This window comes from Lampetra planeri, chromosome 7 (assembly GCF_965212315.1).
Source record: "Lampetra planeri chromosome 7, kcLamPlan1.2.h2, whole genome shotgun sequence".
NCBI lineage: Eukaryota > Metazoa > Chordata > Hyperoartia > Petromyzontiformes > Petromyzontidae > Lampetra > Lampetra planeri.
In genome coordinates this window covers 7,614,811-7,638,417 of record NC_136113.1, presented here as the reverse complement: position 1 = coordinate 7,638,417, position 23,607 = coordinate 7,614,811, and the positions used below count along the sequence as shown (strand labels likewise).

Sequence of the window (23,607 nt, the reverse complement as noted above, 5' to 3'; positions counted from 1 at the left end):
ACGCTCTGTACAACGTTTTCAGCTATGGGTTTTTTTTAATGGACTTTCACATATTTTGATTTGAAGCTTTCGTGACTGCAGGAATCCATACTCTGGTTCTTTCGGTAAAGTCACGTAGGTATAAAATCAAATAAATCACGACTTTTCGGGCGCAACACAAGCGTCCATCAATCCATCAAAAGCAGTCTGCCTCAGCAGCAGACCATGCTTTCCCATCTGATGATAGACGCTTGTGTTGCGCACGAAACGTCGTGATTTGTTTGATTTTATACCTACGTGACTTTACCGAAAGAACCAAAGAGTATTTCATATATATGTTTTGCATTACCTATGTCATTGCCAGCACTGAAAAAGAGAAAGGCACGGGGAGTTGTTGATCATTTCTTGGACTGCAGCTCCCAAAACCCAGTCAGGTTCAAATGTTACCCTTTTTTCTGGTAAAGTTGATGTGCAACAAATTCACTCGCAATTATGAATTATTATTTTTTTACGGAAAATAGTCTTCAGAGTGGCCGTTTCCTTCACTTAATCGTGGTGCCAAACGCGGCGGTCGCCCATTGCTCTCCACGAGATCCAAAGCCACTGCCACAAAACCCCCGTTGCAGATTGCGCGAAGGGCAAATCCGCGGGGCGCGTGGCGCTCGGTCTCCCGGCAACTCCTCCAGCCGGAACACCTCCGCCGGATGCGTCACGCGGACAGGTGCAAGGAAGAGGCGCGTGGCGACGCTTGCACTCTACTTCGTCGGTGCAGGGACACCGGCAGCGCCAAACAAGGGGGGGCCACTTTCTGATGCTTCGTGCCCCAGCCTCACTGGGTCCTCCTTCCCCCCCCCAGCACTACCATGCACGTGTGTGTGTGTAGTATGGTGCATTCTAGATTTGAAGCTTTCGTGACTGCAAGTATTCATATTCTTAGGTTTTTTCTGTAAAGTCACGTAGGTAAAAAATTAAAATTAATAAAAGTAAAATAAAACTAAAATAAAAATCACGACGTTTCGGAGGCAACACAGCTATCGTGCTGTGACGGTTCCACCTGAAGACGGAAGCTTGTGTTGCCTCCGAAACGTCGTGATTTTTATTTTATTTTTATTTTACTTTTATTAATTTGAATTTTTTACCTACGTGACTTTACCGAAAAAACCTAAGATTATGCTGCATCTCTTTCGCGCCGTGTGGAGCCAACCGTGATAATCGGAGGTGCGGGGGGAAGACACCTAAGCACGAAAAGCAGTTCTAAAGAAAAGAGTGTTCAATCTGGATTGTATCTGCCCCATGCCCCGACCCCACGGACGAAACAGAATTCCAGACGGCCGCAGAAGCGCACCTGAAAGCGCCCGATGCAGCGACTGCCTTTGTTCAATGGCTCGTCATGGTCATTAACATTATAGGCTGTGGGTGGCCACACTTCCTGACCCTACGTGCCATCTGCCAAAACCTTCATATAGCCGAGAGCCACAATATAATACATTATACTCTACATCATTAGTATAATTGGATATCATAGCCTAGATCTGGGGTTGGCAGTCTGCAGCTCCGGAGATGCATGCGGCTCTTTAAGGACTGAAGGGCCACCAACGTCTCATATTCACGTGCATTGCCGCTCTTGAAACATTCAAGTTTTTTACCGAATTAGAAAGAAAAAAATGTCTCTTCTTGTGATTTTTATTGCCGATCCCTGGCCTAGGTTATCTCTGATTGGACATCACAGAATACAAGGCTTCATTTCTCATGGAATATTTTCTGGGGCACTCCAACCCCCAGCCGCCTGACAGTGAGGGGTCGGGGCATGGGGCAGAGAAATATTTTCCAGAGCTCAGTCCCGGACGACGCCATCTCAAATTCAAGCCCGGCTGCTATGTAGACTATCACTACTGCGTGTCGCTCATGAGGCACGCAATTTAGCCACAGCTGGTTACAGACAATCGCTGCAAGGGAATTTTTTTTACAAAAAATGAAAACCTCAAGTTCGTCGATAACACTGCGTTAAAATTATAGATCTATGCAGCAATAGTCGACGTTTGAGGCAACATATGGCCGACGTTTCGGGAAATCGCCCTTCTTCATAACACATATCACTGCAAGGATGTTGACCAGCGCTCACACTTTGGGGGCGCTGGGGTGGGCCCTGAACCACTAAATGCCGTTTTGGCCCAAGCAAGGTAGTAGTGTTGGTGGTGAACATCACTATTACAGTGCCACCCTGCCTCCCCCATCCAAGAAGAGCTGGAGCCGGACCTGAAGCTCGTCCTAATGAGAAGTGACGCTGACAACGCATAGCCAAGATGAATATTGAACGCGTGTCCCGACATCTGCATGTGTAGAGGGCGTACACACACATAACAGCATGTTATGGAGGCGTGTTGACCGTTAGGAACTGTAGACCATACACAAAGACGAAGATCCTCCATATAACTTGAACAGACTCATGAGGTTAACTGCTCTTAGCGAGCACCTATTAAGGACAATATATACCACCGCCACACATATCAGGATAGACGCATTTTCATAAACTACCGCCGTGATAGTCTTGAAACTTTCAATTGATCTTCATCCAGATGTGACCAGAGCAAGTAACATCATTCATCCCGCTGCAGGTCGAGAAGGATGAACTATGTAGGATAAAAAAAGGCACAGTTGAAACGTCTGAGTCCAAAGAAAGATACCCAAACCCAAGGAGTGTCATACTATTAACTTACGCATGTGGATTCATTTGAAGCCACACCGTCAGCACCGTAAGCTCCCTTAAATTTATCGGTATAACGATGCCATTCCGGAAACCAAGCGAGACGTTGCATAGTTGAAGCTACTTTAAATTGCATTTGTGGCCTTATTAATAGCGGTGCCGCGGTGGCGAGATGTTAACTACCTCGCCAGATGTACAGGGCGTGAGTTCGATCCCGACCCTGATGTTTTTATATTTGGAGTTGGCATGTGCTCTTTGCCCGTGGTCTCCACATTTAGAATCATGCAATTAAAGTGTCTAGCTGCTCGATATTTCCACGTGATAATCCACTTCGTTAAGCTATCATTTGTGGCCAAGTCATTGGTGAAAAAAAATAACTGTATAGCTCAGTGTGCCTTACCTGGTAAAAAATGTAAAAAGTCAATATTTTAGCTCTCAAAACACATACGCACACGGTGCCCGCAGTGTTATTTCTATGCGAGCCAACGTACGTAAGCGTGTTATTCCTGCGTGAACGAACGTACGCGGTATCGTTTGGCAATGCGTTCAACCAATGACGTACAACGTATTAAAAACAACAATTTAAAAAAAATCACTGAAAGTTTATCCCATTCTAGCAAAGAAATATCCTCCGCACACAAACGTTGTGAACGTAGACAGGATATATTATTCATCGTTAAGTTTTCGTTTTGTGCAATCAGGGAAGATACCTTGTGAAGCATTCGCACATATTCTTGAGACTCGCGAAATCCATGATGCTGGTGGAGGATCGCTGTATCTGCGTGGGGTACATCTCGTCGTGTATCAAGCGACCGTCCAAACATTAAAAACCGTGATTATTCAAAAGCTCCTAACGACACGCACACCATGCTAGGAACATTGCGGTGCTTGCCGCAGTGTCGACTCGTGATGCTCTCTCGAACAAAGAGCAGGACTAGAGTGACCGATTACAATGCAATACCTGCCATTCTCGTTAATCTTGTTTTTTGTTCATCGCCCATCGTTTATTGACATAGCCAATGATGATGATGCAGATGATGATGATGCAGATGATGATGATGCAGATGATGACGATGCAGATGATGCAGATTATGATGATGCAGATGATGATGATGCAGATGATGCAGATGATGATGATGCAGATGATGACAATGCAGATGATGATCATGATGCAGACGATGATGATGCAGATGATGATGATGTAGATGATGATGATGCAGATGATGATGATGCAGATGATGATGCGGATGATGATGATGCAGATGATGATGATGCAGATGATGATGCAGTTGATTCTCATGTGAAAAATACACCGCAGCATTGCAGATATACAGCAATGGCTTAAATACGCAATTGGAGATACATGTACACGTGTGTATGCAACCCAACGTGATTTTTTCCAACCCCTAATTCAGAGCATGCGAATGAATTAAGCAAAACAAAGAATTGGCATTGTTGTAAAGTGCAGAATATGACTCAACCTGAAAAAAGATCGTGAATGATTCAAGTATTCTTTCTTTTTAAATACGAATGAGTGGATTATTGGACGTGGGTCTGTGAAACCATTTTCCAAACAAGAATAATACACATTGACGACTCGTTCATCTTCGAACAATAGTTTCAACTATCGAGCGTATGCAGGACACTTTGTCTGTACACCTTCTCAAAAATCCGTATAGATTCGAATGATTACACGGAGGATGAACGCCGGTCTCTCTCTCTCTCTGGGTTCGTCGAATCACTTCCACGCTATGACCACGCCCTACCCATTACCAATGCGTCATCATCGGCGGAGAAATCACAGCGATACACTCCGCTGATCCTGACGCCGTTGGTTTGGCTTGGCCACCAAAATATGAAATTGTAGTTGTTGCTCTGCCTGTAAATCAGCCATACGAGAGAAGAAGATTACCATCGGGGCACCGCTCGTACACGAGGACCACCCGCCCCGGAGACTCATTTGCGACTCACACGTGTGCGTCAGACGCGCCCAGAGGCTGAACGAATTGTTAAGTTGCTTGCCGTATGTAACCAACGCAAAAGTGGCACATTTTTGCGAAACCAAATCGTACACATTTTTACTTGAATATTATATATATATATGGCTATAACATACATGCTGGCAAATGTTTATAATATTCACGGTACCAAATTTGAGTTTAATACAAAAAAAATTACAACCCCGCTGTTAATTTAGTGAGCCGACGAGAACACGCTTGCTTGTATTTTGCCCTTTTTGTGATAGAAAAAAAGCGTGCATGCGTCATGTTCTCGGGTCTTGTTACACACGGCATCACCAAGGATACTCACCTTAGCAACACGAATAATGAAGGGCACGATATATTTTTACAGACTTTTGAATTTCTGCCCCAGCCAACGCAGAGAGGCGTACGCTCTCACCACACGCAGTTATAGCTCCTTCGACTATATATCTCCCTCCCTATCTCTCTCTGCCATTCATAGGTGGACTGTTTTAATTTAATCGCACACATATATATTACACCCATTAATAGTTCAACACTGCCCGTTACGATCATTCGCTGGCAGAAGTTTCACACATTCATCAGGCCACCCTTGAAGCCGTCCCCACTCACCAACCTCGACATGAACACAAACACGTGCTGCTGCTGAGCAATTCCCCCACCAAACGAAAAGAGAAGAAGCAGAAGACGAACAAAACCTGTCATTCATCAACACGACCATCGAGCAAGTGGGCCAACGAATCACACAGCCATGATGCAACAGCGACGATCAGTTCTGGAGCAGAGCGGCACACAGGCGCTGCTCGAAGCCATGGGGAAAGGAAAGCTGCATTTGGCGCGCTTCATCCTCGACGCGTTGGACCGCAGGATCGTGGACGCCCAGGTGGCCTCTGGCCAGACCCTGCTCACCCACGCCGCCTCGGCGTTGGACTCGGGCCGGGCCGCCTTTCTCCGTCTCCTTCTCGACTCCGGCGCGGACGTGAACGCGCAGGACAGCGAGGGTCGCACCGCGCTCAGTCACGCCAGCGAGAGGGGGCACATGGACGCCGTGCGCCTGTTGGTGCAGCGCGGGGCCGACCCTCGCGTCTCCGACCACGGCGGCCGCAGCCCCATCGCGCACGCCAGCAGGGCCGGCCAGAGGGACGTGCTCCAGTTTCTGCTCAGAGCCTTCAAGAGGTTCGGTCTGCAGGAGCAGCAAAGCGTGGCCGCAGAGCCAAGGCGATGCGCGCCGGCGGGCGCGGACGGGAGCGAGGCGGAGACATCGTCGGGGTTTGGTGCAGACGCGGACGAAGAGAAGAGCGAGATGGGATGTGATGTTGATGATGATGACGATGTGGACGATGGGCGAGAGCTGAGAGAGTTGGGCGCCTTCGTGAATGCGAGCAAGAGGCGCTATAACGACGACGAAGAAGGGGACGAGGATGCGCACATGGAGCTGGACACAAACACGAGCCCGTGTTCTTACTTCAGTGCAGGCGATGTTCGAGCAGACAAGTGATCGATGTGGAGGAGCAGCGAGGGGCACAATCCAAGAGTGCCCCTCTCTCCCCCAACCCCCCAGTGACAACTCCCCCCCCAAACCCCTTCCGCGCCCCCACGGCTATGAACAAGATTGTTGTACAATATGAAATGTTTTCACCTCGAATTTTAACATGCCACGCAATGCCTTACCTATCTTAACTCCGCTCTCCGACTTGCTGTGTCCAGTTGTACCGCGTGTTGTTTTCCTTAGCACGATGTCCGACGTTTCGACGCTCGTGCTGGGAGCTTCTTCAGGCTCGTTACAAGACAAACACACACAGACACGCCAGAGTGCTGTCCAGCGCGACCATCGAAAACCTACGCAGTCGTTGCCTCAATGCCTCCGGTTGCCGTTACTCTGCCAGACACCGCTGTGCCCGTGCAAAGCTGTCAAGTCGAAGTCAGACTGATTTCAAATAGTCGGTAAACTTTTTGTTTACAAAGCCATTGCGGCAATGCTCACGCCCAGCTAAGATCGTGACGCTTCCTGTAGTGGTGTCGAGAACTGCCCGCCCGCCCGCTCCTTGCTGCTGCCTTTGACCATCGTCACGGGGAATAAAGCGGCGGGCAATCCACGGCGGATGAGACGCCGTGCTTGGAGTCTTAAATTCGCAGTGCCCCGTCGTTTCAATAGTCCAAGGGCCAGAGCACTTATTAAATAATATTATTGCATAATTCGCGTTTTTTGGGGGGTGTCATATAAACAGCTTGGCACAACTCAAGTGTTATTATCTCAAGGTGGTACCTAAAATTATAATATGTGATTCGGGGCCAAGGGGACTCATGCTGCATAGCGTGACCTCACGTACCGGAGCTGCTAAAATAACCGCACAATTGCCTATACATAAGTGTATGGATATCAATTAACTTTCAGCCTTTTGTTAATCCACTGCTGGATGAAGTTGTGTTCCCCGCCCCGTGTCGGTCGTGGCTGTTGTTGGACCATACTCCACCACGCTGGTCAGTGCAGGTTCGTGAAAAACGAACGATGCAGGACCCAGGGCTGAGTCTGAAATCGCCGGCTCCCGGCAAAGCGTGGAATGCAGGGAGGTGGCTGGGAGGTTCATCCAGCAGTGGATTTACAAAATGCTTAATCGTTTTCGGTGTATTGATATCATTATTATTGTTAATTACCAACTTCAATGAAACGCTATTGTCTGTATATAGCCGACAGCTGAATCGTAAGCAAATGAGCATGAATTTCACTCACTGCAGATATTTGCGTGCGCATCTGTATACGGCGGCAGCCACTTGCCTTGTTGAGTTAGATGCACTCGCCAAAGTAACCCATACAGATAGACACACACTGTATGTCCACAGACCAACTGCGTGTACACGTTTTCCCCAGGATAGCTTGTGTATGTACACATAGCGACCCGTACTATATGACATCGTGTTCTCTGCATTCATTCAAGTCATGCTCACGGCATTGCGAAATACATTGCTCAATTCGCTCACGTTTTGTTCCCTGCATTCATGCACAGCCATTGCCTTGTGTACGGTGCAATTAAATACGTGTGATGCAATGAGATGGTGGACTAATGCGTCGATGTTTATAAAGTCGAATAAGCACACTGTCACGCTTTACTCCAGCAGTGGATTGGCCGTGTGTATGATGATGATGAATGGACACTCGGAGGTGGGGAACGATGTCATCAGTGGTTAGCGCTCTGCGCTGTAACCATACTCAGCTGAGTTCGATTCCCAGCCAGGGGCTAACATCATCCGCGGGTGACTGCCTAAACCAGCATCTTGCCCCTCACGCTCTTAGGGGCCATCCATTTAGTACGTACGCATGGAGGGGGGGGGGGTTAACCCAAATGCGTCCGCTTGCGTATTGGGGGGTCTACTGACAATGTACGTACGCATAATAAACGGGGGTGGGGGTGAAGCCTCGATAATAATTTGTCTACATTGGCCTTCAAATTAGTTAGATAGTCCGGTGGTGGACTATCTGTTTGCTTAAACACGTTTATATTATTAATCCTTTATCGTTTCTGTGGGGTTAAAATATCGGCCGTTCTATAGGATTGGGGGGGGGGGTGCGTCAAGCGTACGTACGCAGGTGGGGGGGGGGGGTGTAAAAAGTACGCGTGGGTACAGGGAGGGGGGGAAGGGGTCAAGTTTTGACAATTTTTGACGTACCTACTAAACGGATGACCCCTTATCACATATCACCGGTTCCACACTGACCGACGTGAAGTATGGTTAAACAAACCTCCACGGACAGACACGACGTCGGGGAGGCTTTAATTCGGCGGTGACTTGACAAAGCGCGTGTGTGTTATTGTTATTAATAAGCACACATCCTGGCTTGCATTGTATGCCGTACGCCTCGAGATATGAAATGTCAGAGAATGTCATCTTATTGAGGTATGTTTGTATTGCTGCGGCGTTGAACCAGTACACAAACTGCTCGAAGTAATATTGACCCTGCATCGTATAGCCAGGGTATTGGCCCTTGATATACGATGGGTGTCACTGTAAAGCAGCAATGTTGTAAATGCACTATAGATTATTTTACAAATTGCGAGAAGCCATCGTGAAGAGTTTAGCATTGCATGTTGGAGCTCTTGGTAAACATACTTTTATTTGCGTTCATATATACAGCTCTTTTTAAATCCTTTATATTAAGTTCGCTTGCTTGCTTAGGACTGTGCAAATCTTTCGGTCGTTTTTTAACCCACTTCCCGTGATCCAATCGAGCTGACATTTTGCACAGACTCGTTGTGCGTGACAATGCATTTTCGTGAAAAAAAATTTCCAAAATTTTACACTTTTTATGAAAAAAATAATTATATTTAATTACCAATTGCGTAATGGTGACAGGCAATCATCTGACCCATAGGTGGCAGCCATCTCAAGACAGAGGACGAGAGGACTCTAGCCGCCCGGCATATAAAGGATTTAGAGTGAAAAACTTTGTTTTTACGGGTTAATTTTTGTCAATCCACTGCTGATTGAGGGCATCTCCACCACGCCTACGATTTCACCAAAGTCTGTTCAGCGCGGGCTGGAAACGGGGAGCATAGAAGTAGAACCCACGCCACCCCCGCTCGAGTGACCGTCTCGTAGCAATGCTACGTAGCCTCCATATGACACCACCAACCTGGCGTGCGTTCTTGGTCATCCGTTCGGTATCTATGTATGTTGAACTTCTTTCGTGTTTGCTATGTACGTTGAACTTTTTTCGCACCGTACGTAGCCAACCGTGCCTAATCGGAGGTTGTGGAGGGAAAGACAATAAACTCTTACCTATCAAATTTCGATTTAAAGTTTTCGTGACTGCAGGGATTCATCTTTTTGGTTCTTTCGGCAAAGTCACGTAGAAGGGAAATAATAAAATAATAAAAATAAAACATAAGAAAATCTAATTCTCACGACGTTACGGTCACAACGCAAGCAGCCGTCCTCAGGTGAAGAACAGGCTGTCAGACGCCGTCTTTCCGACAGCCCTGTTCTTCACCTGAGGACGGCTGCTTGCGTTGTGGCCGAAAGGTCGTGAGAATTGTATTTTATTACGTTTTATTGTATTATTTTATTATTTCCCTTCTACGTGACTTTACCGAAAGAACCAATAAGATGAACCTATCAAGCAAAACGCGGACTCAACCCTGCTCTAACATCCGAGATCTAACGAGATCGGTGGGATTCAAATCCGGCTGATTTGGTCACGGGCAAATGTTGTATTTGCTTGAAAATAAATCCTGCACCGCCGCCGTGGTTGGGACGATCGCTCCGTCTGTCCGCGTAGAACTCTGCATTGCGCAATCTTGACGCGGCGAAAGCACGTGTTTAGCACACGTCGGGGACAACGTTAGATGAAACACATACACACGGTGAAACATTCTTGCGAGACCACAAAATTGTACCAACGTGTTAAAAAAAAACGTTCTCACGTTGTTTTCACATTGCATAAACTCGACGTACGGGTATTTATGTTTCCTATATGTTGCACACTATATATTCTTGGTTCTTTCGGTAAAGTCACGTAGGTAGAACATAAAAAATAATAAAATAAAAATTAAGAATCAATTGAAAATAAAAAAGCAAAAAACCACAATGAAAATTTGAAATAGTAAAATTAAATAAAAAAGAAATTCAAAATAATAAAAGCTAAAAAATGTTACACACTCTATCGATAACTGCGGTGCGATTGTCAATAGATGTGCGTGATAGTCTGTAGGTTGAGGATTACCGCTCAATTAATAGAACAAATGCAATACATGTACACGTGAATATATATCCGTTGTGATGAACATACATTGTACGTGTTCCATACGATGCCGTTTTCAATTTAAAAGCGAGCATCACACGATGAAGTAACGTTTGAACCACACACTAATCATAAGCACGGTTGGCTACGGAACGGTGCTAATTGAAGTTGAACATACTGTACATGTATTAAACTAACATCTAAGCGTGCTAATTACATAGTTTAACACGAATCGTCTGTTACTATCCTTCACGCTGTAATACAACAACATCTTCGAGCAGCAAATGTGACGCGTGTCTGCGGTGTATTCACAAATAAATGAACTGCAGTAATAGCCACGTCATCCCTATGACTGCAGAACGATTGTACAAGTGCATTGTACAACCGGCAGGCCTCGAACGCTGACAAATAAAACTCGACAAAACAAGCTCCCAGTTGTTTCAATTCAACACGACACAATTCACGTGGATGGCGACCATCTCCGCTATGTTGGGGCACATTTCAGAGTGGCCATCTTGAGACCAAGGACTGAAGATTGAACACCAAATCGCCGTATGATTTGGACATTCGCAAGCATCGCGCTTTTGAGAAGACAAAGAACAATTCTCGCGCTCGATCTTCGGGTACACTCGAATGTGCGTCAAGTCTCGACGCACATGCTGCGTCATTGTTTCTTTTAAAAACCATCTTCGCCTGACGTTTTCGTGCGTTGTCACTATCAAGCGGAATGTTTAACAAGCAACTCCAAATTGCCTACCTGGCGTATTAAGTCTCCAATGAACGTCATATAACATCGACAAAACCAAAGACGAATTCAGCTCGCCTCATTGATCCAGTTCACGTATTTCGCAAAGAAAAAAACAAATATTAAGTACACGTACCGGCGACCTTAATGTCTCCACGCGAACAATTTCGAAAATAAACTTCTAAATGAAATATTATTTTTTAACAATTCCTTAATCCCGCTGCTGCTGCTTCTGCGCTATATGCATCCGTTGCATCGGCACCGTCCAAGAAGCGAGACCTTGAAGATTCCTTCCACGCGTCTCGCCACAACCAAATTTGCGCCACCAGCAAACGGAGACACGTCCCTTTATAGCTGCAACACGGGGCCACGCGCGCGACGCAGTGGCGGAATTCGCAGGCACGCAGCGGACACGTTACGATGCACTGCCATGCTCGAGCGCCGCGCATTGCAAGCACCGAGACTCCCGTGTGTGTGCGACGACGATGATGATGATGCATTGTGGGGAGCGGTGGCGCAGTGGTTAGCGCGCTGCGCTACGATCTCGGCCACCCGAGTTCGAATCCCGCTCGCGGCCAACACCAGCGGCACATATCTGAACCAGTCACTGGGCTTTCCCTAGGTCTACTCAGCCTCGAATGAGTACCTGGGGCGATGTGTAAACACCGCTATTAGGGAGACAAAGGCGGCCGGGCGTGGTACAGGCCACCCGCATCCCCTCGTGTGCCGTGCCGGCCTTCATAGGTGCTCGCTAACAACACTTTCCCCAACAGCTTCTTTGTCTTTTTGTCGGATGCATTGGGATTTCAGTGCACGCCCGACTCTCTGGGTTGGAACCGCCTCTCCAGCACGCGCAGGAATTTCTGTATGCGGACTGAACCACATGATGATGGTGGTGGTGATGATGAGAGCAAAACGCTCTTATTATTGCGAGAGCCACCATCAGGGAAAGGGTTAATCCTCACACTCCGCCCCACGCCCCCAAGCACGTCCATGGCGTTGCCGGCAGACGCACTCAGCAGCTTTCATCTGCTCGCCCGCTGAAGACGGCTTGCTTTCAGATTTGCAACGAGTGCAAAATATATTTACATATTTTTTTGTTCATTTATTTTCGTGTAAGGGATTGCTGTGGGTTAGTGTGGGTTTTTTTATTTGAGAAAACATGGCCGGGAAAGAAATTGTACAAGGTAGCAGTCGTCTGCTGTTCGCACTCGGAGTGAACATTCTCTCGTTCCTGGCTTGTGGTAAGAACTCTATTGTAATTTGCAGCGCGTGGTTTTGTGTGGTTTGTGTTATGCATATTGATGCAGCGTGCGCACCACCTGAATATCCAAACCTGTGTTTGCAGTGCAATGCACAGAGACGTGCACTCGTAGACTCGTGTTTGGTAGCGTTAGCTTCAAGGAATTCTGCTTGCCTTAATGAGAGAGGTGCAGATGATGCGTTTTAAAAGTATACTCGACTGAATATTAACAAAACTAAAAGTTGGCAGGTTATACTTTCGAATCAACAATTTAAAAACGCGCTGAGATAATTTGAATTTGATGGACTCAGCTCGTACAATTCTGTGGGGAAAAAAATATAACAAAGGACTATGACTCTATGCCTTTCGGATTAGTTTTTTTTCCCGGTTGCACCGCGGTTTGTTTCGGCATGATGTCCAACGTTTCGCTCCGCGTGCTGGAAGCTTCTTTAGGAACTGTAATCAGTTCTCGAAAACACACCAACACTTCCGCAACAACAAAAAAACTCATACGTAGCGTTCTAATACAATTCCCGTCTGTCTTTGTGTAGGATCCGGAGCGGAGGAAACTGAGAATCTGTCTGGGCTGGCTAAGATACCCGGCAAGGACATCTTTGCCGTGCGAGAAAACGAGACCACGTGCCTGATGGTGGAATTCGCCGCAAGGTTCCACATCCCTTACGATACCTGGGCGAGCAACTACGTGGATGTACGTGCTACCCCGGCGATTGTTTCTCACTCGAGATTTAGACGGAACGCTGCTAGGCTGCTTGGGAGTCCTGTCGTGATTATTGGCATATGGTACTATCACGAGAGAATTATGTACGCATTTTTTTAAAAATAATAATGATCCTGTATTCCTGTAATCGTACGAAGACGTTAATAGGATGTAGATTGACAAAATAAGGCGAAATGGATTCGGCGTGATAAAATACTAATTTCCCCGGAACAGCGTTCCAGACTGTTTCGGTTAAAATGAAGCGTGCTGTTGCCTTCAAGCACTGTCTATCCAGTTGAGGAGAACCCTTCAACTAGCTTCCCTCTGTCCCGCGACTAATTGCCGCAGTCCCATGTTAATTATGGCGCGGACCAAACGTTATGGCTGAGGATGAGAGGTGGGCGGTGGTGCAGTAATTAGCACACTGCGCGATTAACCCAGCGATGTGAGTATTTGGATTCCTAGCCACGGATAACATCTGTGGCGAGTAAAATATCAAATTGTTTTTGTTGCCTCCCCCCCCCTCCCAGCACGCACTTCACCAACCCACAATGACCATCGTGGTGAAATATGTTCGAACACAATTTCCATGACCGACACGGGGTGGGCGGCCTTTCTTCAGCGACGGATTGACAAAGGGCTGCACATATTCTCATGTTAATATTGCATAAAGCACGCCTGCATGCAGGTATACATTATCTCATGTTAATATTGCATAAAACACGCCTGAATGCAGGTATACATTACTGGATTTATCTGGAATTTTTTATTAATCCGTTTTTTTTTTCCATTTGCGCACGACAAATTTTTTTATGATGCAACGTCAATATGACAGGAGGTCATGCAAAGTTTGGACAGCTAATCTGCGTGGGACACTGCAGCGAGTACATGTCTTTTATTGAATGAATTCCACTGCAAATTATGTAACCATTGCCTATGGCGAAGCCTGGGATGCTGCAGATATGCAATAGCAGTTATAGTTTTTTATTTATTTGCCTGATCTATGGGGGTTGCCCACTCGAGTACAAACCAGGATCAACCCGGTGAGCTTCCGAGATCTGGCGAGATCAATCGCATTTCTGGTGATTTGGAAGTATAATCCACCTCGCCGCTGACAGCGATCGAGCAGTAGGCGAGAAGCAACAGCACGATGAGGTGGACGTTATGGCCTTTTGATGTTCACCCTGAGCAAAAAAAATCACGATATATTTTTGTTTTCATGGGAAACTTACTCGGCGGAGATGCGAGTGGGACAACTCGTCGACCGTTTTCAGCTACCATCTCCAGCCGTGCACCCCGCGTGTGTCTCAGAGAGATGCGGCAGTCACCTCTGAGTCTCGAGGTGTTGGTGGTATCAACAGGGAGTCGCGACCGTGATGACCTCTTGACCTTGACTCTGAATTTAGTAACAAACTGCGTGGCTCAGCGGAGATGCGAGTGTGACACCTCGAGCGCTCTAGCAAGCACCAACTCTGGCACCTCTGCGACTCTATATTGAGGTGTGGTCGCATCAACGGGGAGTCGCGGCCGTGTTGACCTCTTGACATTGGCCCCGAATAGAAATCTAACAAATGTTCTTGTTGTCATTATTGTTGTTGTTGTTGTTGCAACCTTGGCACGGCTCAGCGGAGATGTGAGTGTGACACCTCCGCGGCTGCAGCTCCCACCTCCAGCCAACCGCACCGCACGCGTGTCACACCTCTGAGATGAGACCCGGTGGGTCCCGTGTGCGCGTGTGGGCGCGCAGCTGGTGACGGAGCAAGCCAGCGTGTCCATGCCTGGGAACGCGCAGGTGAAGGGCCGCTGTGCACGGGGGGCCACCGCACAGCCCGAGATAATCATCTCGTGGAGCGACGACTCCTACATACTCAAGCTCTACTTTGACAAGGTCTCCTACCGCGCGTTTGTCCCCGTGCTGCGTGCACAAATCCATAATCCATCCATCGGGATGTATTGATTCACGTGTGAGTGCGCAAACAAGCGTGCGGGCGAGATGCATGCGTGGAATTACATTGAGAGACGGTAAACGATGAACGCGTGGATGAGAGAACATACCCAGGTTAGTGACATCGTTCAAACTAGCTTGGGCAGGGCATGGCGCTAGATGGCGTGATGTGGACCTTTATTAAAGAATAATTTGTGGCGTGCGGGTGCGGGGTGAATTGTTACGTCGCAGGCTCGTGAGAGGTGGAAGCCTTCGTCCCCCGTCCCCCTTTTCCTGATGACGACCGCTTGTGTTGCAATCGAAACGTCGTGGTTTTTGTTTTTATTTTATTTTGTATTATTTGTATTCACTTTACTTTTATTATTATTTTTATATCTACGTGACTTTACCGAAAGAACCATAGAATATGAATTCCTGCAGTCACGAAAGCTTTAAGTCAAAATTTGACAACAGTGTTGTTCATTCGTATTCATGTTATGCGTCGCATTTCATTAAAAGTTTCTTTACATTCTACGAGCCAGGTGGGTCGGAAGAGTCGGGTGTCGATTTTCCAAAAAAGTCTATAACATACAGTATACATGCAGTGCAACTAAGATGAGAGACGTGAAACTAACTCAACTTTTAGGATGAATTTTCAAATAGCGTGCTAGTTTGAGCAGATTTTCAAACTAACGAATTCGCTTGCTTGGACAAAGGAAATCATCGACTCGCGAGGCTGGTTTACAGCTGAACAACCCAGTCGCGAGGTTGCGTTGAGAGCAGGGCTCGCCAACCTGCGTCTCCGGAGCCGCATGCGGCTCTTTGGCTTCGCCCATGCGGCTCTTTGGATGCCCCCATGCGGCTCTTTGGATGCCCCCTTGTGGCTATTTGGATGCCCCCATGTGGCTATTTGGATGCCCCCATGCGGCTCTTTGGATGCCCCCCATGCGGGTCTTTGGATGCTCCGTTGTGGCTCTTTGGATGCCCCCATGCGGCTCTTTTGATGCTCCCTTGCGGCTATTTGGCTGCCCCCATCGCGGGCAGCCGTTTTTTTATTTAACTTAAATTTTTAACATAATTTAACGTCAAGATAATTAATAAAATATGGCAGGGAATGGGTCACTATGGAATGTCTTGATGACAACAAAATGTACAGTCAACCTGTATTGTTAATGAATAACTCAGGAGGGCGGAAAAAAACGAAATAGACGCAGTTTATTCCATCACCTATTTTGGTGATTTAAGTCAGAATATGTTTGTCATCTGCCGTATATCTGCTTTGTTTGTGTACAAGTAGCTCTGCGTGTCTCGAACTATTTTGGTGGAAGACAAAAACAAACAAAGAATGTCTCTTCTTCTTCTTTGAAAGGTTGCCGACTCCTGGTTTAGAGTTTCGAGTCAGGCCCTCCATCGAGCGATCTGTTCTACTAAGCAAGGCTGACTCTGCTGATGGGACACTGAATGTCGAATCCGCTCCAGTGTATGCGTGCATTCAGCCAAGGCTGCCGACACAATGCCATTCCCCCAGTGAGGTCGTGTGGCCGATGGGTTGCTTGTAACCAAATACTAAAAACAAAACCGTGTACGTGGAGAGACGATCATGGCAAGGAATCGCATAGCGTGTGTAGTTATTGTGTTACATTGTTGACAACGACCCCCCCCCCCAATGACCCCCCCAATCATTGTTGTGCGCTTAGCGATTTGATGGTGCAGGTGACGGAGGTTGTGAACCCAGTTTGACGTGGCACACGAGGTTGGTAATTCCGCACGCTAAACTATTCTGGTACAAATCTTTATAGTAAGAACAGACAGATCGCACAATAATTCACCCTGACACTTAATAATGATACGGTAGTCAGTGCACGCAACGTTATAATTATGAATACGGTCAATATCCAAATACATGACATTAATTATTAGTTGCAAGGGCTGTAAGTGCCCGTTACCAATGGGAATTTACTAATATCCATGCAATCATGTTCTCCATTGTTTCACTTTCACGTTGGAAAGTAAAAAAATTGCGTTACAGTATCATTAACAAGCATTGGGTGAACGGTGGCGCAGTGGTTAGCGCACTGCTACGAACCCATTCAGTGATCTTAGCTCGATTATTGCGGCCACGGCCAACCTCAGTGGCGATATATAGGAACCGATTCTTGGTCCCGCCACCTTCACCGATGCGCACTAACCAGCGTGGTGAAGTATAGCCAAACAAATCCCTGCACCGATACGGCATAGGGAGAACCTTCATCCTTCAGTCGATTGACAACGGTCTGCAAATTATAGTGCGATTATTATTGTAAATGGATGCATAGACATTCCCGTTACGTGGAAACAATTATGGTTGCATTGTCGCAAGGACACCATGGTGTGTGTGCACGTTGTCACGGATGTGCTGTGTCGTTCGGCACGATGCCCGACGTTTCGCTGCACGTGCTGGGAGCTTCTTCAGGAATTGAATCCAGCTCGTGAGGACCACACATCGCAGAGCTCCGCACTGGAGAATTGTATTTTCTCGTTTGTTGTTCAAAAGCTGAGAAAAGAAATGGGCCCGGTGATGTTCTTTGTGCGTCGCGAGAATGCGTCTTTACGATGCTTTGATCTCTGGCGCGGTGAACTCAGCTCTCGCACGGGTTCAGAGCGCAGAGAAGACGCGATGGTATTTACTACTATAATGAGCCAAGGATGTCTGTGTGTCCCGCGCGTGACGTCACTCCACGTCGGCCTGCCCCCTTCATTAATAATAATGAACAGGTGACGTCACTCCACGTCGACACCCCCCCCCTCCATTCATAATAATTAGTGGCTGACGTCACTCCACATGGGGGGGGCGAGGCGCCTCCTCCCCCCTCCTCGGCGTCTACTCACAACCCTCACTACAAAGGCAGAACCCTCACGTCACACGATCTCCGTAACGCTGTTGAGACATCGAAGTAAAGAGGACGTCATGATGAACAAGGGATTATCACCTTCAAATGAAATAAGTCTGTGTCACCGCGCCCTTACAAATTGCACACGAATGGATGCAGTGAATATCACGTCGCGCTCTGCTTTTCGCTTGCAAGTTTCAGATTTACTGCAATACACCCGTCGTCCTTGGACGGGCAAACGGCTCGTGGCGAAGATGACCCCTCGTCGCTGCCCCCCCCCCCGTAACACCGAGCGACTGTGTCACGCGCACACACAGGAGACCCGCAACGTGACGAAGAGACGGCAGCAGCATTTCTGGAAAGTCAGCAAAATTAAGTTCACCTATGACACCTCCGACAGCGCGCACTTCAAAGACGCCGTCAACGGTAAGAAACCGTGGATTCGCTCAATCGCAAAGCCTTCCAATTGGCTTCAAAAGGAGCCTCCTCTTTGATCTCGAACTGGTGCGCGAGGATTGCCCTGAAGGAGCGAGGGTAACGGGGGGGGCGACGCCGCAGATGCTCAGTAGAATACGCGGACGTCTAAATCACGCGAACGCACGGACTTTTGTTGTGCTTTCAAAAATGCATTTGTCGTCGCAAGGATGAAAACGTTAATGATGAACGCGCGGACATAGCAGATGCATTTACGCTTTCGACCTTAAAACCCTTAGAGCCGAGGGGACAGGACGTGACGAAATGAACGCGCGAAACACGTGGGCATGAATGCCCTGGTCTCTGTGTTGTTTGTTCATATGTGACCCTCTCGGCGACACTTACTCCAAATGAGCGAAGCCGTTTTTTGTTCCCCTTAGAACCGCGCCTTTGCAAGTGTAACATCGATATTATGTTCAGGACAATGTGCGAATATCAATATATAATAATAGAAGTTGAAATTAAGCCAGTCGGCTTATACATACTCCCACGTCAATAGGAAATTATAGTGGGGGGCTAAGGTCTATTGTTTGTCCCCCCTCCCACGGACCAGTCTGCCAAGTCGGAGGGTTGAAATTGCCCTGCCTCCCCCTCCCTTTCCCCAATCCCTCTCCCCCCACTCCTTGCCAAACCCCCAACTTTGGTGCAGCCTGTGAGCGGGGGGTACCAGTGGGCAGGTGGAAAAACAACGTTTCGTTCCTTCCGTTGCGCGACGTTTCTGACGGGTTCTTATGCGGTATAATACATCCGTTGTTGATGATGACGACGACGACGACGACCACTGTCCTGCGTGTGTCTGAGCAGTCGGCAAGTTCACCGCCATCAGCAACCCACACATGGCGCTTTTCCTGACGCCCATGGGCCACTCGTACTCGTGCCTCACCACCGAGACGATCTCGCTCAGCGCGCACGACCGACAGAAAGTGGTCGTGTTCAAGATTTCCGAAGCCAAGATGCAGCCCTACGAGATCGCGGGTGACTTCCTCTACGGTCCAGGTATAATTCCACTCACGATGTCGATGGATGAATAGCAACGGTTTACCCTGATGACGTAAAGTATGTATTCCAAGGCCGTAATTATAATATATATTGGGGGGACACATCCCCCCAATATATATAAAAAATGCTCAAAATGTCCCCCCCAATATATTGCTATTAAGAAAAATTCCTATGCTATGTAAATAAAAACAACAATTTGCTAACCTTGGCCACAATATCTGGACTTGTCTTCATATAAATCAATGCATAGATTTCTGTTTATATGATTGTGGTTATGATTGTACTTTATTAATCCCTAATCTCTGCCATTACATACAATGAATCAAGTAATGTTAAAAAAGTAAATACAGAGCAATGTAGTACAACACACTATTAGACATTATTGTAAAAAATAAATAAAAAGTCCATCCCATGTGTTAGTGCATTTTTTAATAATTTAGACAGGAAATTCGTTTTCAAATTTAGATATTTTTCTGGGTTGGGACCCCCAGACACCCTGGAAGATTTGGTCCCCCTCGATGTTGACTTCATGGCCACGGCCTTGATGTATTCCCAAGGCCATCATACGGACACGTCGCAAATCAAAGTGTCTCACTTTATATGACAAAAAACCATAAATTAGCCACAGGGTTCTTTTTTCTCGCCGATGTTCCAGTGGAGAGATTGACCGAGCCCATTAAAAAGTGTTTGGCTTCATGTGGGAAGAAACAAAGTGCCCAGAGAAAACCCACGCATTTGAGTGGATAACACCCATATCCCAATACAGATAGATTCAATCTGTAGCGTGGATTACATCTCTCTGTCGACCAAACCCATTGTTTTACTGGCATCTCATACCCACCTCACAGCCCAAGCCTACAACATATGACACGCACTAAATTGCTCCTCCATTAATATTCTAACCATACTCAAATCAGCCTCGCTTCTGAGGTTCACGACATTAAATGCATATTAAGGGTGATTTAGTCGTACTCTCATTTTCTGTTTGTTGCCTTGAAGACAGCGGTGAAAATTCTGCATTACTATGGTGGGAACCAGTCTCTCCACGGCGCAACCATTGTTGATTTCCTACAACGTGACGCTCACTTATTCCACCCTGGAGCGTTAATAAGCTGAGTGGTCTCCTGAGCAGGCTTTGAACTCAGAACTTCGTGTGTTACGCATTTGAGCACTGTCGCATCGTGACTCAGCTATCATTATTAATTGTTAACATATGGTAAATGAGGAGATTACCAAAGGGACCTATGACGTACGATATTGCTCTTAACAAAATTGAACTGTGGGGTTTTTTTTTACCTGCAAACTAATTTACTGAAATAAATTGGTCTATTTTTTTTTCTGGAACAAACAATCAGGTTGACGTTTTCAATAGATAGCATCTTAATCGACTCTCACCATGTTCTAAGTATTGTAAGGAGATTCAATTAAAAAAAACAACCTGCCACGTTCGCTTATCGCAGCCTATACAACAATCCACTTGCTCCTACTCCCAAGTCATTTGGAGTGGGGTTGATGTATGAGACTGCACAATGCGATGGTGTTGATGTGTTTTTTTTATGCACTCACGACCAATTAAAATTATTTCCCCAACATTAAGAGTACATTTGTCCCGTTCGATTCATTCATTATAAATGTGATAGCAATCAAATTCAATTTGCAAAGAAAAGTTAAATACAAAAACATTTCACACAGGGGAGATGTAGACTTGTATTCATGGTTTAGAATTTAATGATACTCATGATTAACCAGCACACTACTTATAATTGCAATAATAATATTATTTATTTACCCAGGAAGGTCTGGGTTTTAAAAGTGCAGCCAGGATAATACATTTATTTGTATTGGCCTTAGCATTTGCCAACAACTTCATGATTTCCGCCTTCACCAACATTGACGGACCCGCGCGGTGAATTATGGTCGGATAACCCACACAACCCACCACAACATGCGGGAGACCTTTATACAACAATGCATTGACAAGTGGGCCATACATGTGTGCCGTATGTTAAAGATAAAACAAAGTAGTTACCAGCATACCTGTAACTTATGGGTTATGCAAAAGATGAGAAGCTATGCATCCAAACGGCATGGGAAATGCAACTGGAAACATTCTCCCGATGGGCTGTGCAACTATCCAGGTCATGGGGCGGGCAACGAAGTTCCTGACATTCCTCCGTGACCTCCTCGCTCACGAAGTCCCTGTTCTTCCCGTGCTTTCCACGATTGCATTCTCGAGAAGGATCAGCTGACATGCCTCGCTGTGGGAGTGCGTTTACGTTGACAAAGCCGCTCGGAGATCTGCACCGGCAGACAACGTCACGCCCAGTGCACCATGGAGCGAATATTTCGAGTTTAAATTTCGATTTAAAGCTTTCGTGACTGCAGGGATTCATCTTCTTGGTTCTTTCGGTAAAGTCACGTAGAAGGGAAATAATAAAATTATAAAAATCAAACATAATAAAATTATTCTCACATGACAATTATTTTTTATAATTCTCACATGAGAATTATTTTATTCTCACATGAGAATAATTTTATTATGTTTTATTTTAATTATTTTATTATTTCCCTTCTACGTGACTTTACCGAAAGAACCAAGAAGATTTCCAGTTTAGCCAGATATTTAACAGATATAATACTGTGAGGCCTATAAAAAAAATAATCTATTGCATAAAAGGTCAGAGCCTTGGCTTCGCGTTTATAAATTATGTGTAGGGCTGATGTCTAGAGGCTCGGCATAAAAGCGCAGTGTAATAGTGCTCTGTGCCGCGTGAAAGTGGGTCCGATTGGGCTCCCCCACGGTAATGTGAAAAATCCAACGGTGGCTCAGGATCGCCAGCGGTGGCACCCATCGCGACGTGGCCCTACGAGTGTTGCACCAGCATTGTCAAGACAAACAACGGGGCTACATTATGTCACACCAGTCGTGGCCTTTCCATATTTATGGGGGTTGAGTTCTCGAGCAGAATTCAAGGAAGAAAAAACACGTGAAATCATTACTCATTCTGTTTCGTGTTTTAACATTTTATTTAAAGATTGTTCACCACTGTGTCATGCCCCCGTGAGCTTTTGTAAGCAAGGTCATGCGCTACAGGGTTTCCCCTTCACCGAGGCTTCACTGGGGTAAACAAATAACTGACATAGTAATTGCTGAAAATGTAACATTTCGAACAGAACAGGGTCAACAATGATATCGTGTAATTCGTTCCGTTCTGCTGCGATGCTTGGTTCTCTTAATCGCCGCGAGCCCTATAATCGCGTGCCCCCCCCCCTCCCCCGACCCTGTGAGCAGAGAGCCAGTGCACGGTCGACCAGCGTGAGAGTCTCGAGGAGACCCTGCCGCTGGCTCTGGGGTTGGCCCTGGGCCTCATCATCGTCGTCATCATCGGCGTCTATCACCTGCAGCACCGGCTCAGCGGCTCCGCTCAGCCGCAGCAGGATCGCGCCAACTACAAGGAGATGTGAGCCCCGCGGCGGCTCCTGTGGTGCGGAAAGACGCCGGCATCCGTCGTAACGCCGACGTTGCATTATAGAGAGAGCTTATATGCTACGAACAACAACAACAAAATGTGCTGCTGTTGCTGCTGCTGAAACACCGTTTTTCATGGTTGCTATGATTACCACGCGAAAAATTTTATTCAGAAAAAAAATAGTTAAAGTATCCTGGTGAGGGCCAACTGCTGAACAGCGTTGAATCCACTATACATTGTTTTTTTTTCTTCTTGGTTCTTTCGGTAAAGTCACGTAGAAGGAAAATAAAAAAATAATAAAAAAATATTGTATTATGTTTTATTTTATTATTTTTATTTTTATTATTTTAATATTTTCCTTCTACGTGACTTTACCGAAAGAACCAATAAGATGAATCCCTGCAGTCATGAAAGCTTTAAATCGAAATATACATTGTTTCCTGCTGCGTGTAATGTTTTTGGCTGCGATTTGTTTATTCTCGAGAGAAAGTGTGAGGAAAAAATAGACGAAAGCCACTTGTTAGTCAATTTCAATACAACTGGATCACGTGGACGATAAATATAAATTGGTAAACTGACACCCCAGTCTTATCGTGTGGAAATGATGCGTCGTTTATGCATCTACGCGACTGGCTGCCAATTTAACATTCTCACACCTTGTCATTTAGAAGTAAAGAAGAAAACTCTTCCGTTATAGATATAGATACAGTGCTATCGCTTAGTTGATAGGCAAGAAACGACAGTCTTATTGGACACAATGGC

The 23,607-nt window shown here is 46.4% G+C and overlaps 1 protein-coding gene across 1 annotated transcript; it reads left to right on the top strand.

Annotated features, from left to right (window-relative positions):
- The first annotated feature begins 12,075 nt into the window (after nt 1-12,075).
- Nucleotides 12,076-23,114, top strand: LAMP5 (lysosomal associated membrane protein family member 5). Its single transcript, XM_078596669.1, has 6 exons — nt 12,076-12,391; nt 12,942-13,099; nt 14,856-14,996; nt 18,220-18,328; nt 19,181-19,372; nt 22,668-23,114. Exons 1-6 carry the CDS (start codon nt 12,310-12,312, stop codon nt 22,838-22,840), a joined length of 855 nt encoding a protein of 284 aa, XP_078452795.1. The 5' UTR covers nt 12,076-12,309; the 3' UTR covers nt 22,841-23,114.
- Nucleotides 23,115-23,607: the final 493 nt, after the last annotated feature.

Bases quoted from the DNA above. Each gene is read 5' to 3' on its own strand.
- LAMP5 (XM_078596669.1), top strand. From the start codon at position 12,310: ATGGCCGGGAAAGAAATTGTACAAGGTAGCAGTCGTCTGCTGTTCGCA. The intron at 12,392-12,941 runs GTAAGAACTCTA...GTCTTTGTGTAG, and splicing joins TCTCTCGTTCCTGGCTTGTG to GATCCGGAGCGGAGGAAACT. The intron at 13,100-14,855 runs GTACGTGCTACC...GTGGGCGCGCAG, and splicing joins GGGCGAGCAACTACGTGGAT to CTGGTGACGGAGCAAGCCAG.